This window comes from Pavona decussata, unplaced genomic scaffold (genome assembly GCF_977016875.1).
Source record: "Pavona decussata unplaced genomic scaffold, jaPavDecu1.1 SCAFFOLD_55, whole genome shotgun sequence".
Taxonomy (NCBI): domain Eukaryota; kingdom Metazoa; phylum Cnidaria; class Anthozoa; order Scleractinia; family Agariciidae; genus Pavona; species Pavona decussata.
The window spans coordinates 664,205-683,650 of record NW_028145477.1 but is presented as its reverse complement, the minus strand read 5'-3'; the positions used below and the strand labels follow the sequence as shown (position 1 = coordinate 683,650).

Genomic DNA, 19,446 nt, shown 5'->3' with positions numbered 1-19,446 from the left:
CGTAGGGTAGGGTAGGGTAGGTAGGTATCATTTTTTTTAAAGTTGACAGCTAAATTTGAAAATCTTCATCATTTAGGTAACTAATTGCAGCGTTTATACTAAAAAATTAGTGTCAACAGTTTTATTTACATGGTCAGCATCAATCGATAACTACGGGAACGGACTTCCAAAAATATTTATTGGGACCAACATATAAACTGTGGACTGGATCTAAATCTTCTTTTGGGGAAACGTTTTCCTTTACCTTAGCATCAGTCCTATTTTTTCTTTAGTACTTCAACGCTTTTTAGTAACTTCAATCAGGCTTAAGTTAACTAACAATTTTCTTTAGAAATTCAAACCTTTCCCGGGGACACGTCAAATTTGCCTCATCCGCATGTATTTAAATGAACTAGCGAGACCGGCGTTATTTTCAATATCTGATGATCTCGAAATTAAAATTGCCCCTAATTGACTCTTTTCAAAAGAAGCGTGTTTTCAAACAAAACAGTTTATGATCCATGGTCAAAACAGCCGTCAAAACAGAAACTCGAATGTGATTGCTTTCTAAAATTTCACGGTAGCTAATAGCAGTGCCTCCGTAGCTCAGGGGTTAGAGCACTGGTCTTGTAAACCAGGGGTCGAGAGTTCAAATCTCTCCGGGGGCTGACTAAGAATTTAATTTTCTTTTTATTTCTTATTTTTTCTTTCTTTTCTCTTTCCCAGTTTTCCTCTCTCGCTCTTCATATCAATTTAATATAATCAGGGCTTTTATAGATAAAAAAAAACAATAATGAAAATATAGAAAATTACACCAACAACATCTTTAATACTGTGGCCAGCCTATGAAGAAATTATGTTCACAACATTCTGAATTTTGCCCCGGGCTTTATATATTCTTTCAAAAGACTTTGTTTGGTGACTTATTCCCGTGGGGACGGGGAGGGGGGATTTTTGGGGGTACAGTAAGTAACGTTTGAGATTTGGGGACCAACGTACCCTGATGTGAAAATAATTATGGTTCGTCGGCGAAATCTTGAAAAGGGCACACTGAACTATCTGGCAACATTTTTGGATGCTGTAGTTTGGTGCCCTAGAATTGGACAATAAAATTTTAGTACATAATGGTCTCCTGACCAAGATAAAAAAAAAAGCTCACTTAGCACAGCGAGTCTGAAAACGCCTTGGCGGGCTAGTAGGGGCGCTAGTATGTGGAATTTATCAACCGTCTGGGGGCAGAGCGGGTTCCCCAGTCACCGGGAACGACGGGGGATGTGGGAAACTGGAGAAGCGGGAAAAATTTGGCGGGAGGGCCAACCGTCACCACGGCCACAAAGCGCCTTGGTAGCCGCGTAAAAAAGTCACGTGATGTGCAAATTTAGGCGGGAATTCGTTGAGCATTCGAATGCAGGCTGCCATTTTGAATTGTAATAAGGAAGAAAAACATTATTTTATGGTTATTTGTAAGGATATTTTGGCCCAAAACTGGTAAGTATAAGGAAAAATACTTGTAGCATTCGTTAGTGCGTACTTTTTGCGTATATTTGTAGTCTCGGCGTCGCTTTGACCGTTTCAAATTTACGCGCTTACAACAAAAGTAACACAATACTGGTTGCAGCTTCATAGCGTCGTTTTCTTCGCTTCATGTGCTCTTGAAAAATACTGTCATAGATTGTTTATGTTACTTCATTTGGTTAGCTTTACATTGTACTACGTTTTGGTGGGTTTTAAAAAGTGGTTCGAGGCTTTTTTATTGTTACAACTGGCAATATTTAGTTACGACAAACACAACCTAAACGAATCGAAAACTTGTAACTTCAAAATTTGGCTTATGATAAGAAGTTACCTTGTTAACCGCTTTTTCGTGTTTAAAATCAAATCTGCTCCCGTTTTACCTGAACTAAAATCGGTAAAATCCTGCCCTATAACATGTACTTTTGCCAGGGAAATGGCATCTCTTTTAGTCACCACAAAAAAGGGAACAACGTTCAAAATAGCGTCCAAAACTGATCCGTGACAAACGACAGATTGAGATTTGAAATGTACCGCTTCTCAGTGTTAATTTTCCTGTTGAAGGTTTTAAAGCCGGACTTACTGCTTTTCTGGACAATTTTGTACCTAAAAACGGCTTTTTCAAGTCGTTGGTTGGAAGATATTAGAAATAGTGATGTTCTGTTTACAAATGAGCCAGAACCCAAACATAATTTCGACACAAAATGAAATTGAAAGATGAGTATTTTACCCGTTTGTAAGATTATTTTAATTGTTATTTCAGTCAACGAAAGAAGTTAAATATAAAACAGATTGTAGCAGTCCTGCCTGTTTAGGTTTCTTGAACTTGACTTGAAGCTTTTTCTAACTGAACTTAAGGTAAACATGTCTGAGCATGTTCATGCTTGTGACAATCTTGAAAGCATAGCAAATCCCACTTGGCCACTTGCCATTCAACCGTTTAAGTTGTAGTATTTTTCCCACTGTACATTTGGCAATGATCTCTTTAGGTTTAATTCTAAGTCACCCAAATTTAGTTGTCCAATAACTGTTAAGTGTTGCCTCATTAAACAGACACAAATTATTGAGTGGACAAGAACCTGTATTGAGCAGATGTCTTTGGGACCTTCACTAGTGTCTTCTAAATGCAGGGTGTACCTGTAAGACTGGTTTTCAATTGAGTGTCGAACGTAGGCAACATTTGCTTTGGTCTTCTTTACTGTGCTTTATGATTGGCTGAAAAAAACTCATGCCACTTCCTCAACTAATGAGGAGCAAAACCAACCATGACTTGCCGGTTTTCGTGGAACCTCAATTTAACGGAGTGCCAAGGAACTAGAAAAAAAGGTTTGTATATTGAGGGTTCATTAAAACTAGGTTCTGTATCATACATTTTAAAAGGCCAGACTGCAGAACATCATTTGTCATACAGAGGACTTTGTAATGTAGAGGCTTGTTAAATCAAGGTTCCACTGTATTGCTTCAATTTCAGATTGGTTTGTTAAACTGTTTTCGCCTGTTCTGATTGGTCAGAGTAATTTTACATTGGTTATTTTTACTTGGTTCCTTCAAATACAGGTTCTGATAAATTATGTAATAAATAGTTAATTTTTAAGCCTTTATTTATGGTCATTTATTATACCTACATTGCATTACATTTCAATTCAAAATTCACAATTTGTAATCATTGTTCCGAAACTGTACAAAATATGGGGTATCGAAAGTCATAAAGTACACTTTTAGAGGTAAAGTACATATTAATTCTATTAAAATAAATACATACAGGTTTTGAGTGACAAAAAGGGTTAATTTTGGTGTTCATGTCTGCTTAACAAGTGTCCATTAAATAAGGTAAATAAATACACTAAATATGGTAAGAAAATTTTAGGACTCAAGCTGGTGTCCACTTAATGTGGGGGTTAAATCTTGATTTGATTGTAATTTTATTGTTCTTATTCAAGTTACGAGCAATCTTTTAGTCAAACTTTGCAAAGGTTTAAAATTGCAAAAAATGGTATTTTTATGTAAGACTTGTTTTACAGAGATTAGGTACCTTTATTTCATCAGAGTAACTCTTTCAGTTATGACATTACAAAAACTGCTATCCAGAGAGGCCCTAAATATAATAAAAGATACTAGCAAAATGCAACTAACAGTGTACTAATGAAATAAAAAGAAATGTATGGTATAAAACTAAAATCAGAGACTTATGCACAATAAACATGTATTAAAACTAAACAGCCATTATAAAAAAGGTTTTTTTGGTACACTCTAATCTTATCAAAGGCAGATTAAGGTAGTCACCCTGCCTAATATTCCTATAAATTACATCCCTATTAAATCTAAAATAATTCATTATAAAGTGCGGACAACCCAAACATTTTTAACACATGCTGCAGATGCTCAACATTTGTACAGTGGAACCCTGATTTTACGATTGTCAAACTAATGATATTCCTGATTTAACGATCAACATTCTGTTTCCCTGCAAAAGCTATTCATAAATCAGGAGTTCGTTTACATGTACAATGATATCCCGATTTAAAGATACGATTTTGCTGTCCCCTTGCCATATCGTAAAATCAAGGTTCCACTGTAGCAAAAAAGACATTGTTCGTGAATTTCCTAAGATGGATTTTCAAGATCAATCTGTCCCTATCAGTGTTGGTATCATTTCACCTACTGTATTCAGAAAAAAAATCAATGATTTCAAGTTTCTGGGAAAGAAGAAAGTCGCCGCTTAAGTTGACAATGATAGCCAAAGTGCACATGCTGTATTACACATAGAAGTTAGTTGTATGCATCAGATTGCCGAGCAAAAATTTTCACAAAACTTTTAACAGAGAGGCAACACTATAAAAATTTATGCCTATAAGAACTTGTCATGTTTTAATGAAATGTTAAGTTTAAATCAATACAAGAAACCACTTCCGCAGAAGAACAGAAGTGTCATTTGAAACAAAGTTTTTGTTAGTCATGCATTTATGCGTGTGCAAAGCAAAAGTGAAAATGGTTGACGTGACTTCCATTGGACCATTTTCATTGATCAATCAGACGTGATCGTTTTTACCAGATGTTTTCTCCCAAGGCAGACATCTGGGTATAAGATTAGCTTACGCTTTTACATATCATCCACATTAAATACAGGCTCTTCTACTACCAGTGCTTTACATTTTCAAGATACTGGATAAAAAAGTAATCTTGATGTCAATTTTCCCTTTTTTCAGGTAGAACTATAGTTTGTAGCACTCAATAACCGACACCATGTTCTATCACCAATTCATCTTGGCCAAGAAAGCCCCCTTGGCCAGGGTATGGCTGGCTGCTCACTGGGAGCGTAAACTCAGCAAGGCACTTGTCTCTGAAACAGACCTCCCTTCGTCAGTTGAAAACATCATCTCCCCAAAAGTTAAGCTTGCCTTGAGAACGTCAGGCCATCTTCTCCTTGGAGTTGTGAGAATATACTCCAGGAAGACAAAGTATCTGTTGGCAGACTGCACTGAGGCCTTTGTTAAAATCAAGATGGCTTTCCGGCCTGGAGTGGTAGATTTGCCTGAAGAGGGTAGAGAGCTTGCATTTGCTGCTGTTACAATGCCAGAAGTTTTTACAGACCTTGATATGACATTGCCTGAAGTCAAGTAAGTAACTTTTTGGTTATTTAGCTGATTTTTTTTTCTATTGTACTATTAAACATGTATCCTAGAATCTCTAGTAACAAAAGTCAAATAACAACTGACATAGTTGTATACTACCGTTTTGTCATTCCTTTCCTTCCTACCCTATTTCATGTTTTTCTTGTCTTTTCTCTTGTGTTGCCTTTAAAGAAGCTAAAATAAGTTCTTCATTATTTTAGTCTACCCAAAAACCTTTCCTTCTTCTTGTATCTTTGATATTATAGATCAGTCTACAGTACCTTCTTAATTAGTAAATAAGTTTATTCTTTCTTTTTGTCTAAATATTTTGTAAATTTATTCTTTCTTCTTTTTTTGCCGCCTAGATTACATCTGTAGCTATGCTACCTGCGGCGCCAAGAAATTGTAAAATAATAATGTAATTTTTTAAAAACACCTAATAAAGTTGACTTGATTAACTCTTGAATTCCTGATGGTGTTATTATGGAACATAAGCAGCGACGAATATAACTTTATTTCATTTGTGCTTCTTCACGATCATTTCAACTCGTTCAACTTCTACAGCAAGGGTGACCTACCCAGGAACCAAATTGGTGGGAGTGGCGTTCAAGTTAAGAAAGAGAATACAGGGGTTTCATTAAGTTTTGACGTAGGGAGGCACCCATAGGAGAGTAGCTGGGCAGAAAATCACACTTGAAGTGAATTTCTTTATGTTCAGTTTGAAAGTAGGCAGGTACTGACTCTTGTGTATCCTGGTACTGGTACCCGGCTCCCGCCTTCTAATGAGAACCCTGAGAATAAAAAAGTCGCATGGTTACCCCCAATTTTCTTTTTGGATACCAAGGGCACTTGCTAAGTTCTGCTTTCTCCGCATTTAGCCTGATGGTTTCTGGAGGTCACCTCGCCATACATTTAACTATGGATAAATTGTCAATATATTGGGAAAAAAGGCAAATAAATGCCATAGTTTTAAACCGCACAAAAGTAGGCACAGTCCTTAAATCTCTCCTTTAATTCCACCAGTCTGACAAAATTATGATCATTATAGTTTGTATAGCAACAGTAACTCACAAGTCAAAATGGAGGATTTTTCCTCCTCTCATATCCCATTGTATTTTTTTGTCACACTCATTTGTTCTCAGAAATTACCGTGGTATTGGTCTCGTGATTGTTTAATGTACCTTGATAAGCTGTTGCTCTCTAGTGGATTTAACTTTTAATTCGCTGGAAAATGTTATTGCAGGCTGATAGGTTCTGTTTCTTTTCTTTCAGTGAGGTTGAAATTCATGCTCAGTTCACTCTAAATCAGGGTCGAATTGAGGAAATAACGATGAAAGAAGACATTATTACCAACAACTTTATTGGTGATGATGGTTTTGGAGATATGCTGTTCGAAGGCGAACTGGAACCAGAGTTGGCAAGAGCGGGATCTGCTCTGGATGAACCTCTTTACCAATCAAATGATATTTCCAAGATAAGCACCATTGATGATGGAGAACAAAGGGCAATCACTGACTCTACTTTGGAAAGGAGCAAGCTAGGTACTTGAACGTGTTTTGTTTTGCAACCATTAAGCAGCCCTCTCAAAATTTATTGGCAGCAAGCAATTTCGCCAGCTACCTTATTATAGAAAATTAACACTCGTGTTAATGAAGGTATTTGGAATAAACGCTACTTAAATTAACACAAATTTTAGGGAAAATTACTTCCCAATAAAGGAAATTAACGTGAAAGAGGTGCTAAAAATTCAAAATAAGGGAAATTAACGCGATTTACACAAGGAAACAGAATTGTTCACACAACAGGACGAATTTAGTTTAACACTTTGTGTAAAATTCCGAAATGCAAATAATAATAATAATAATTGTGGAATTGTCTCAAAACAGAAATTAACATTAAGAAAAATGAATGGGAATTTTAAAAATTTGCGTTAAATTCACAAAGCGTTAATTTCCTATAATAAGATACAAACGAGGATTTTTTTTAGTTTGCACTAATATTCTCCTAGACCCTTTTGCTGCTGTTGTGTTTCCTTTCACCGAGAGGGCTGCATTGTGGGCATTATATGCATGTATTCGGCTGTTCTACTCTACTGAAAATGGGGTTGATGTGAAAAGAATGGGAAAAAAAGACCTTGATGTAAAATTCAAGAATTGAAACCAGTATGTTCTTTTCTGTAGCCTGTCCTTCAACTGTATACAAATCTCATCTTTTACTTTTTGTCTTAATTTGTTAGACATAGCACTTGATGAACCAATCAGGGATGATGGATTTGGTGGTGAGGGAGTTGATTTTCTTGCTGATGGGTTTGGAGATGAACTCGGTGGGGATGCACTAGTACCTGGTTTTGATGACTTGCCAACCACAGTTGCTGCAGCAGATGTTACCCTAGAGCCTGTGGACACAAATCTAGTTGAAGAGAAAGAGATTCCAGTCACTGAAGCTGTTGAAGGAGAGGGTGAGCAGTTTCATTCTAGTACACTCTTGAGATGTGAATTGCATATCGTGTGATGTAAATTATGAGAAATGAGACAAAAGCAGGGTCCGAAATTAAATTTTTTAGGCAGGCGCCAAGTGGCGACTGAAATTTTTTTTTTTCAGTCGCCATATGGAAAAATGTGGTCGCCAAAAAGCAGAAAAAAAGTGTCAATAAAATTTTTCCTTCGCAGCGAAACACAAACCAAAATTTTTGGTTGCCAGATGGAAAATTCTGGTCGCCAATTTTTCTTTTAAGAATCAGAACGAAGAGAACGCGTTTGCGTTTGGGGCCGCAATGGCGATTTATACACCTACCACTGAAAAACCATGACGAACGAATCGAATGCCGGCTATATACGCAGTTTCATAAGACTGCTAAATGTTTTAAGTCTACTTTATACCTTCTCTTGTCTCTAACTTTTGGAGAAGAAATGTACCCGATTGAAAAACTGCTCGGTTGGTTCTTTGCTCTATGTTCAAAACCGTAAACGATCTTTCCTTTCGCATTCTGTCAAGACGATCGACAGATCGCCATGTTTTTTGCACCAGGCCACAACCGTGCAGGATTTCTTGTTCAAAAAACATGGCGGCGAAGCTTCGCACTGCTCGAGCTGTGAAGCGTTGTGATAGATTTATAATAACAGGAGAATCGGTTTTATACTTCCAAAGCAGTGGAAAGGTAAAAACTAAGTGACCAATTGGCGGGCAGCTTTGAATTTTATTTTTATCGATTTGGCTGAAAATCAAAGTTATTGTTTGTATAATGATCGTGGCATGAAATAGTTAATCGCCCGCTGGCGACTAGTTGTGAAATTCTGGTCGCCAGTGCAAAATTTTTAGTCGCATTGGCGACCAGGAAAGCGCAATTTTGGACCCTGTTCCCTTAGAGCAGTACAATACTTTTATCTCTGATGTCTTTGAATTGATTTGAATCTAGTTTTAGTGTACAGTGCTAAATACCTTGACACTGAATTTAGCGAAGTAAAGTAATTTGTTTAATTTCTTATTGATTGCTTTGCTCTCCATAAGCTTTCCATTAGATTCACTCCATGGCTTAAAAAATACTTATATGTTGATGATTTTGTTGACTGGAAAAAGAGAGACCCAAAATGGTGTTTCACTGAACTTGTGATTAATGTAACTAGTTGCAGTTAAGTACAGGGCTGATGGCTTCTGTAAGGCGTAATCTCACAACGTTTGAGGTCACTGGAAGCTTGAACCATTGAACTATTCCTTTTTTGAAAGTTTTATTTATAAACAATAAAATTTCAAAGCTAATAGCTTGTGGGGTAGTGTACAAACAAATAAAGATAATAATTCAATTGATGTTTTTAATTTGGAATGCAATTAAACTGCAAGTTTCCTAGATCTATTACAACAAAAATGTAAATCTTTTAAATTGAAGCCCTCAAAAGTATGGTTCTTTACCCTGTTCTTCTTAGACACCTTAATATTCACACCGTCAAAAACCATTCCATCTGATCGTCCCATTGCATGAAATTCCAGGGGACGGCTCTTCTGTATGCATTAGAATTTTTTGTATGTTTTGAAACAAACCTTTGCGTTGTAAGTGCAAAATTCAGTCTCAAAGCAGACTCAGAGTTGTAAAAGCCAAAAATTGACCATGCATGTATGAAATGGAAAACTGAAGTTAATTCTACATGCTTAGAGTAGAATACATGTTTTGGTTTTTTTTTTTTTTTTTGTTTTTTTTTTTTCCTTTTTCATTTTGGAGCTATATGTCATAACAAACAGTAAATTGAACTTTTTGTTTGGTCGCTTTTTGTGTGAGAGGAAGTTTATATTTGTTGCATTAAATACCCAAGGGCAACAAAAATTCTTTCATTGGCACTTCAACAAACTGGTCACAAGAAAATGTATTTCCCCTTCTAATTTTGCTATCCTAGTTACAGAACACATAGGGTCAGCTATTAAAAGACAGTTTGGACGGTGTTTAACAAAACCACGTTCTAAGCCATTTTCAATTTTGGTAACAGTCATATCTAAACATTGTATGCTGCTGACAGTAACAAGAAGGCTTGCATCCCTGACTCGAAAACTATATATCTTCTTAAAATAAACCACTTATAAACAGATTTGGAGGCCCACTGATTGTCTTAAGCCGCCGTCTAAGTTAGACTCTGTTTAAATAACTGGCCCATAATATTCATTACAAGCTGACTTAATATTTTTCATAAACAGGTGTTAATGAGACTGGAAATGAAACCACACTGCTGCATAATGAATCTGAAGCATTTGTTCTTGAGCCAGTGGAAGTTGTTCAAAAAAAGAAGCGAAGCCGCCGTAAGAGAAAACTAGTGGTTGATGGAGACAAAATTTTAGCGACAGAAGCGATCAAGTCTCAACTCTCTGACACAAGCGACATTGTGACACCAGCAACACTTGCTCCTCCAACAAAACGCAGAATGAAGCTTAAAATCACATCCACGGTTGAAAAGCTATTTGCCTTACCTGGCACTGAGGTTCTTGCATCGTCAGTTGTGGATACCTTTATGTGTAACCTTACAAATGTTGTAAATGCTGAGTCCGATAGTGCAGAATCAGAGGAAAGAATGGACATTGACGAGGAACAAGAAATTGCAAGAGAAGAAGAGGACGTGTCTGGCATTTATGACCAAAGTAAGCGTTCATCGGTTTCCTTTGCCAATGAGTCAGCCAATGTGACTGTAATCCCTGAAGAGCCTATTGATCAGACTCTTGAGGACTATGAACGGCCTGTAGAGGAAGAAGAACCCTTTTTAGCTGGTGGAGTAGATGATATTTATCCAGATAGCAGAGATGACCTTGAGAAGAATGAGCAGCAAGAGGAGTCAATAGTGTCAGAAGAAACTGAAGAGCAACACAGCTCTCAGTCAAGTGAACAGTTAGAAAACCGACGGTGGACAAAGCGCACTCAACACCTGCTTCACACATTGAAGAGAGAATTTCAGAAAAAGGAGGTGGTTAACTTTGAAGGTTTGGTACACAAGAGTAGCAGGAAACAAGCTGCGTACAAATTTTACAGCTGTCTTTTACTCAGCAAAGAAAGTAGCATTGATATAGAACAGAAAAAGCCATTTGGAGATATTAAAATTTCAAAGGGACCAAAGTTTGGCCTAGCATGTTGAAGAAGAACAGCTTAACTTGTGAGATGCTTGCATAAATTGATAAAAGATATTGTTACCCTGATGTCTTTTGTTTTATGAAGCTTTAGAAATGTGAGAATCATGCAAGGTTTGAGTATTTTGGATCATGCAAACTTGATGGAGGGTTTCAAGAAACCGTTTACTTTCTTAGCAAAAAACAGCAATTTGACACTCCTATGACATACACAAATGTAGCATAGCTGTAAAACAAGAACCACAATTGCAAGTGGAGAGGTTATTAGTTTACCAGTAAGTTGCCTAAATACATGATGTTTTGTGGAAGAATTTTGGCTTTAGTTTTCATGAACCTTAAAGGATTTTAAAAAATAGCGCACTAAAAATAAAAGATATTAGGGTTTTTTTATTACATTCTATACACGCACTTTGAAATTTATTTTCACCCAAGTTAGGGAGTTATGCCTCAGTTGTTCAGTAAATTAAAGTTTATTACATCAGATGATTCTGATAAATGAGAGATAAATATTATTCTTACCTTGGAAAAAGTTGGTTGCCTTTAAAACAATGTCTGATTTAGTATTAATCTCTTTTACTGTAATTTAAAAATGTATATTTTTGTGGAGTTTGCACTAGTTACTAATTAACCCAGTGAAACATAATTGTATTCTTGTGGTTTTGTAACTAGTATGTATCTTATGAAATGGTGTCTGCTTACAAAGGCATCCAGACACAGTGTTTTTGAAAAAGGGGCTTTTTACATGTATTTGTTAACTTGATTGGCAGAAAATGAATCTGTGCTTCGAAGAAAGTAACATAGCAAATGCGTTTTTATAATAATTAACGTTAAAGGAGCAAGGTCGCACTCATGGAAATTAGAAACAGAAATGCTCTCAATAAGTACAGAAAGACAATGTTTATTGGGTGTAAATTTCATCGGCCTCACAAAATTCAGGTCAGCTCAATCATGACCTATGTTACTAGGTATGACTGCTCAAATTGAACCCTTTAAGCCCTAACAGTGATCAGCGTCAAATTTCTCCTTGCATTCAAACTCTGAGGTCATGAGAATTAAGGATGTGATCATTCAAGGTGAATTTTCTTGATATTTCAATAACTTCTCAGTACTTTTATAACAAAAGTATAGGAACAAGATAGGAGAATTTGTTCTTTGACATTAGGGGTTTAAAGCGTTAACTGAGGTGAACAATGATTTTCATTTTCATTGGAAGCGAACAAGAATATTCCTGACTTGCTCCTTTTCCCTAATAATTGCTCTTTTTCCTTAATAATTGGTTTGTGATTATGCCTGATTTACACTTGATAGGGTTGGTTTTTTGTTTGTTTGTTTGTTCAAACAGCACCAGAAAAAGTTCTACTCCAAGCAGTTAATTTATGGCCTTGAGAACTTTTACAGCGTTCTGATAATTATTTTAACTTTGTTTTATTTATCGTTTTAGCTAAATACATATACATTTTGCAAGGCCGCTGCTTTAGCTTACTTAAACATGGTTTTCCCCATTTACCCTCGTCTGTATATGTATTATAAATTTTTATCGTTTTACTGTAAATAGTTGTATCGATGCTTTCATCGTGTTATAGTTATTTGAATTCTGACTTCCTCGTACTTATGTATACACGGAAACAAGGCGGTCTGAACATGCATGTACTTTAAGCCGCTCATTTACTCCATACTATGATAGTTTTAAAAACCTGTAGTCATTAACGCGAGACTTGTTTATTTAGTTGAAAAGATTGTAAAAAAGAGCTGGTTTTTGATTGTTAGTAGTATTATTAAATTGAAGTTGAATCATCCTTTCAATTTTAACAGCGCATTTTAATAACTGTTGTCTGAGGTTATTCCCAGCCTCCAAGCACCTTGCTCAATTTCGGTACGTTTACTTACAAAAAATCCTTAATTTTTCCCCCACTACACAACCGATAAAACGCACACACGGAATTGGAGGCACGGGCGCGTTGGTCAGCCAGGCCCAAGATTTTATTCACGGTCAACCACTATTACGTCTAATGGAAGTTTTCAAAACTACTATACTCAAATAGGACCCACCAAACCTGCCTGCATACCCCTTTCTCAACCTCAAAAGATGGTGCCTTTATTGCATAGCCACCCCTCTATCCAGCAGTAAAAAATGACGATGAGATTCAAACCTCACTTTTCTTGTTTACCAAGCAATGCTGACTCTTGCTAGCTGGATATTTCTGTGCTAACTTAATTTTGAAAGCCAAAAACATTTTGTCTGTAATGTTCATGAGATAGGTAGTGTCTTTGATAACCCCCCTACCCACTTTAGTCTCCTTCAGAAAAATCGCAAACGGGGAGAAAAGCAGAAAACTGGTGTCTCAATTTAATAGCCTAACGCAGAATGGCTCAGATATCCTGTTTACAAGTGTATAAGTGGACATGGATGTTTAGTCGGCAAAAGGAAAGTCTACAAGGTCGTATTCTTGAGATGTCGAAATGACTAGCGTGCCTGGAGTCCTTTTAGGGCTGGCGAACGCTGCGGAAAGTGCGAACAATGCAAGAGGGCTGGCGGCATTCTGGCACTCCTCCCCCCCCCCCCCGAAAACGCCTGCTGCTTTTGTTTTGTTTGTTTGTTTGTTTGTGTGTGTGTGTGTGTGTGTGTGTGTGTGTGTTTTTGTTTTTTTTTTTTCGCAAAATGCAAATATCATTTGTTAAAAACGTGAAAGAAATATATGGACTTCTGAGGATTTCATGCTTCGGCGCATGTGCATGAATCTAAAAAACTATTTTTTTTTATCCATTCTCCTGTACTTCAGATATCACAATCACATACTGTAATTGTCCAAGCAAACTGACAGATGGCCAAAATTCACAGAAAATGTCAGTGAATTACACCAGCACTGTCGAAGATATTGAATGTAGTGTCTCGAGTGTTGACCCAAAAACATCAGCTAGCGTTTTTGTATAACCAACAACAGGTAATAAATTCGGAGAATAAAATTACGTTTTGTAAACCTTTCTGCAACTTAATTTCAATCATTTTATTTGTTCAGATTAATTTCACCACATACGTGACAAAAACAATTATAATACGAGCGGAAGAAAAACACAGAGAAAGCGGTGAGGAAGTCTTGGCAGAAATCACAGGCCTTATTTTCAGCCAAAGAATCCGAAGTGTTCAATCTGCATTTTCTTGCACAAATACGTCTTTAAAAAGCCACAAAACCGTTTGCAAAACAGCAGGCTGCATATAATAATTTTTAAATATTTGGCTCAAAGTTTCTCATTAATTCTGTTTGTCCGTATCTGTTTAAAAAACGAATTACAGTTCATAACACAGCTGTGGGAAACTGACAAAACACCAGCTGGTTTCACAAATCGTAGTTCAAATTTCAGTTCTTTTTCAAAATACACAGAGTTCCTTGGCATTCTTCGAGGTAGTTAGGTACGCTGACATTCAGCACCCATTTACATTCTCCAATATCCACGATTTCTTTGAGCGCAGCATCGAGATTCTTCCTCACGGCTTGGCAGTTGGCTTCCTCCAGCTCAGTGGCATTCCAGGAAAGAAGCAAGTATCCACCGGACTCCACAAGTCGGGACATTTCTTTGACTGTAACCGAAGGATCAAGCCATGCTTCAGTGAGAAATGCCCCTACGCAGACGCACATATGGAAGGACCCCTTGGCAAGTTTAACCGCCTCCTGTTCAAATGGGCCGACGATGAACTTGCTATAGATGTTTTTCGCGGCAGCATTTTCCAGCATTTTCTTGTTCCGATCAAGAGCGGTAAGGTTTCTGAAGCCCCTTGAGTACAGCGCCTTACCGATCAGGCCTGTTCCCGCCGCTATATCGAGCAACTTGCCATTCTTGTTGGCGACCACTTCGGAGAGAGCACGTGCTACCACCGACGGTGCGTTGTACATTCCATTCATCTGACGGTCGTAGTAGTCAGCGCGGTGATTGAAGAATTCTTGCGTTCGTTCCTCTGTTTGCCTGTTCCAAGGAACCTCGGTTGCGTACGGAATCACTCCATCGTAGACCTCGGGTCTGAGATACGAGAAGAAATGAAGAGGGACGTCTTGGTACGTGTACAACGGGACCTCCCCCAAAAGCATCAACTCTGACTTGCCTTCGGACGATTCATGGTATTCTCCCAACGGATTAAACAACTTTGTCATGCCCAAAAACTTTTCTCCCGCAAGATCAGTGTGCGCTATGTAACAGCGGTTTTCCAAAGCGCGTGCGTGTAGGAACACGTTTGTAGGGCATAGAGAAGGACTGGTGAGAGAAAGCGCTGCTGAAATTGCAACAAATTGAGCGCCACCATTTTGAACCATTGCTCTGAAGAACTCGGGGAAACACACATCCTCTCCGATAGCCAGACCAACTCTTAGATTCTCCCAGTCGACCACTGTCACGGCGTCGCCACTTTTGTATTCCACGGGCGCCGCCTGCCAATTGTGCAGCTTGCGATAATTTGCGAGGCGTGCTCCATTCTTGTCGATGAACATAACAGAGTTGAAATAATTGTCGTTTTCGACTTCCGAGTAGCCGTATATCACTGCTATTCCAAGCTCCTTGGCTGCCCTGGCGACTTCTTCAGCAGTTGGTCCGTCTTCTGTCTCAGAGACTTGTTGCAAATTTTCCAGCGCGAAGCCTGTAAGAGCTAGTTCTCCAAACAGCGCCAAATCTGCGCCGGCCAAGGAGGCTTTTTTCATCCAATGAATAATCTTGAGCTTATTTGTTTCAATGTCGCCAATAACTGGACAAATTTGGCAAAGCGCAATACTTTTCTTGTCGCATTTCCTCCACGAAGTTGTAGACGCCATGTTTGTTTACTTGCACAATGCACTACTGAGCAAAAGCGTTCTTTTACACGGGCCTTTTGTTTAAAACTCTTGGGGATTTCGAAACCGGTTTGTCCCCTACGGAGCCGTTTTTAGGCTTGGGGGGGAGGAGCGTTGAGTGACGAGCCTAAAACGAAGAAGGTGCCTTGTGCACGCCTTGTCACAACAGCTGCTTTCGCAAGTTCGTCTAGAGGGATTACGCGTCTCTAGCATAAAAACGTCCATTGTCGAAATGTTCGATTCTTCTTCACAAATTTTAATTACATTACTGAAGTGCTCCGTCAAAATAACACAATGATCGGAGCAATATAAAAATCACAAGGAATATTTCTATCGATTTAAACGTGATATTGACATACACTCTGTTCTTCTTCTTTTTTTTTTTTATAAGAACGTCTAATTTTAGAGCTGAGGCTGAACGTTCTTATATTTTTTGCGATTTGAGGCTGAAAACGTTTTTAAGATGTTCTTAAATTACATGGTATACACTACATGTATTTTAGTAAATCTATGCGGACGTGACCAGGAAGCCATTGCCTGCTGAGATATGGTATCAAGAACTGTAGCCTCCCACGCAGACGTTCTTAGGGGTTCGTCACGCGTTCCGAACCCCTAAGAACGTCTACAAGAACTGCTGATTATGACAAACCGACATGTGTGTCACCATTGTTACCTTGATTTTATATACAGATTGGCCAGTATAAAAACATTCTTAATCGACTCTCAGTCTGAGGAATGTTCTTAATACGTTCTTAAAATTTTGGTTAAACTCAGCCTCGACGTTCTTATAAAAAAAGGTTCTTATAAAAAAACAAAACAAAAAAAAAAAAAAAAACGGAGTGTAATGAAACTTATGAAAGTAGATGAAATTTAATTAAGCTGAAAGTCGTTAGCGTTGCGAAAGAGTAATACATTACAAATCATTACCCTACTCAACAAGAAGGTTTCCAGAGACATAAATCCACGCCTTTTTCCATAAATTACCGTAGAACGGTGACGCGACTGCCAGATTCGGAGCCTTTGAAAGTATTGTACGGCGTCGTGCAATGAAATGGTAAAATGGTAACGGTAACCGCGTGCAAACTCATTATTGATTTTTGGGGGAGGGTTTTATTAAAGTAAACGGTGGTCGATTTGTTATTCTTTTATGCGTTTTTTTATAGAGTAATTTTTCCTACTAATCTCATTTTACCCTAGCATACGTGTCGGGCTTCAGGGAACTAAAACCCCGGGACCTCGTGATCATATGAAAACCAGACAAAGGGCGTTTTCTTTTCAGGTCTGGTGTACGTCCATTCAATCAAACATTCTGGAAATCCCGGGTGTGATGGAGCGCTTAATTCGTTACACCCCCTTTGTTATCAGTCATGGCTCTTGCAAGGTTAAGGTTCTCCTGGGTCAATGTATTGTATTCCTTTTCTACTGTTTCTATTGTACTCATTTGCGGTCGGGCATTATGGTAATTTTTCGCCTACAGCCAGTTTTGGCGCCAACTATTCACGTTCCCGAGGCAATGTCAAGCTCTGCTAGTACTGGTGTTGCTTCTTCATCGCCAAGATTAATATAACGCCTGACTCACTCCAAGATTAAAGATTCCCCATTTTAAAGATTCCCCTTTCCCGTTCCCCGTTCCCCGTTCCCCGTTCCCTGTTTTAAAGATAGCCAAGAAGCCAACTGCGTTTAAAGCGGGTAAGGGGATATGGGAAATGAGAAGTGGACCGACGAACAACAGCTCCAGAGGCTTTACGGCGTAGCTGACGAGTGACGTTTACTTTAGGTTATGTTAAAATTATTTTAATTTATTATCTCTTTGAATGCAACCATAAATGCGACATATTAAACATGTCTCAGACATCACCGCAGCCAAACATGTCCTCGAAAATTCAGGACATTTCGAAATTAATAAAGTTTGTTTTGCCCCAAACTCCTCTGCGGTGTTTTTCTTGGTGTTGACTAATTAGGAATCGAATGGAACAGAAATTTTCCAGAATAAAATTTTGCAATGTTGGGTACACCCCCTTGGGTACCTCCCGTAGAAGTGAATGGAACATGTCAAGTCGGTTGCCGTTTCCCAGAAAATACCGTTAAATTAGGCGTCTAAATTTTTCGAACTTCAAATCAGAACGTTTGGTCGGATGGTAAGCGCCCCAGGAAACATATAATCATGAAAATAAAAAAATAATTTATTTTCTAGCTGCCATTTATTTGGTCTGAAATGTCAGCCGTCTCCTCCCCCTAACCCACAAGGGAAGCGGCGCCCTGTGGGTTAGGGGGAGGAGACGGCTGACATTTGAAACTACCATTTATTGCGCAAACTCGTTCCCAGGGCCTGCGAACGAGATGCGTTGAATTAACACTTGAAACACAGGCGGCCCAAGCTCAAGCTGTGAGTTGTGGTGATCATCTTGCGTAATAACCGTCACGGCGCAAATTTAAGAGTTTGTATGGGAATATTTACGATCGGGTTTAGGAGGTAAAATTTCCGAAAATTTCTCAATAAAAATTACATACCTTGTTTATACGGTGTACTGTTTGTTGTTTCTCTGTCTCTTTTTGCTGATTTGAGGTCATTTTAGCGAGTTATCGTTTCCTGGGTCTCACACTCCTGGTGCCAAGCAGTGTTATTGCTAAAATTAACACAAGAGAAAGTGAGAAAATAAAAAAAAAGTACGTTAGTACTTTCGCACGAATGGAGTCTGATTGCACGTTCAGAATGGGTCTTTCTTGTCTAATAAACAGTCAAACTTATTTCCGCATTTCTTACGGATCACGAAGCTCCCAGCAGGTCATCGGGGACCTTCGCGTGCATGTCTTTGGATAGTAGAGACTTTAAGCATCGACGACGGGAACGGCAACGGCGACGTGAGATTGTGAGGGAAAACCCAAATGTCACATTGCGCATGTCTGGCGGGAAATATCCAGACGTTCTGCTCCGGGGCCCGACGTGAGAAAGCTTCGTTTGGCGTTGCTCGAAAACGTGAGTAACATTTCACATATTTTACCTCCGTTTCGCCCCGAAAAAATTATATTTTTAATATCGTTTGGCACTTAAGGATACCGTAGGAAAAGTACGCGTTGAGTTGTTGCTTTTTTTTTTCCCGAAACTATAATAACTTCATCAGTCGGCTGTTTCAAAACATAAAAGCTAGTGACGATGCCTGCAAAATTAGAAATGACTTGCAAGTCTGACACTAATTATCGATGTTTTTCTCTACTGAACATCAGTGTAACATTACTTTTTCTTGTTCAAAACAAGACACTAGAACTTTTAATTTACATTTAAGCTGGAGAAAAATAAACAGTCTATGTTGCTCAAAATAGCATCCAAACCACAAACCACTGTGTCATATCGTCGTTTTCAGTTCAAATTTTTTGATGTAAAGATAACGAAATTCTCACGCGTGCTCGCACTGCTAAAGCGTTTCTTGAAATCCCAGCCTTCGATGCAGAACATTTCAAGTAAATAAATGTTAATCTAGTCGCTATTTCTAGTTGTATCGGTGATTTTTATTACGACCTAAAAATATATCAAATGGTCTGAATTGTTTACATCGGAAAACTGCAACTCCAACAAACACGTTCTCGTTAACAGCAGTAAAAATTCTTCATCGGTTATTTCATTATTAAAATCGATTACTGACTTCTTTTAAGAAAGACTTGATATCGGGTGCTTTCCATTCGACGAAATTTTCGAAAATTCTGAAAATTTCGGGTGGGAATCGAATGGAACAGGATCCTTTGCGGAAAAAAAATTCGCAAATTTAGGACAACCTTTCAGTGTTCCCGAAAAGTGGAAACCGATCGAGAGTAAGCCCGTTCCATTCGAGACCGAAATTTCCGAAAATTCAAACCGAAAATTTTTGGTGAATAGAAAGCGCCCATTGTATTTAATCCTCTTCGAGGGAAGTTGTCGTCCTATTGCGCCTGCTTAA

The 19,446-nt window shown here is 38.2% G+C and overlaps 1 protein-coding gene and 1 non-coding gene across 3 annotated transcripts; both read left to right on the top strand.

Annotated features, from left to right (window-relative positions):
• The first annotated feature begins 574 nt into the window (after positions 1-574).
• On the top strand, positions 575-647 carry Trnat-ugu (transfer RNA threonine (anticodon UGU)). The gene has a single exon. It is a non-coding gene; the product is annotated as a tRNA-Thr (tRNA).
• A 697-nt stretch (positions 648-1,344) lies between these two features.
• On the top strand, positions 1,345-12,509 carry LOC146480135 (double-strand-break repair protein rad21 homolog). 2 transcript variants are annotated; one of them, XM_085109987.1, is made up of 5 exons: positions 1,345-1,467; positions 4,698-5,108; positions 6,375-6,643; positions 7,339-7,560; positions 9,783-12,509. In XM_085109987.1, exons 2-5 carry the CDS (start codon positions 4,735-4,737, stop codon positions 10,706-10,708), a joined length of 1,791 nt encoding a protein of 596 aa, XP_084966113.1. In that variant the 5' UTR covers positions 1,345-1,467; positions 4,698-4,734; the 3' UTR covers positions 10,709-12,509. The 2 variants fall into 2 exon arrangements, with proteins under 2 accessions (XP_084966113.1, XP_084966114.1); XM_085109988.1 differs by having other exon boundaries at positions 1,350-1,471; positions 4,702-5,108.
• Positions 12,510-19,446: the final 6,937 nt, after the last annotated feature.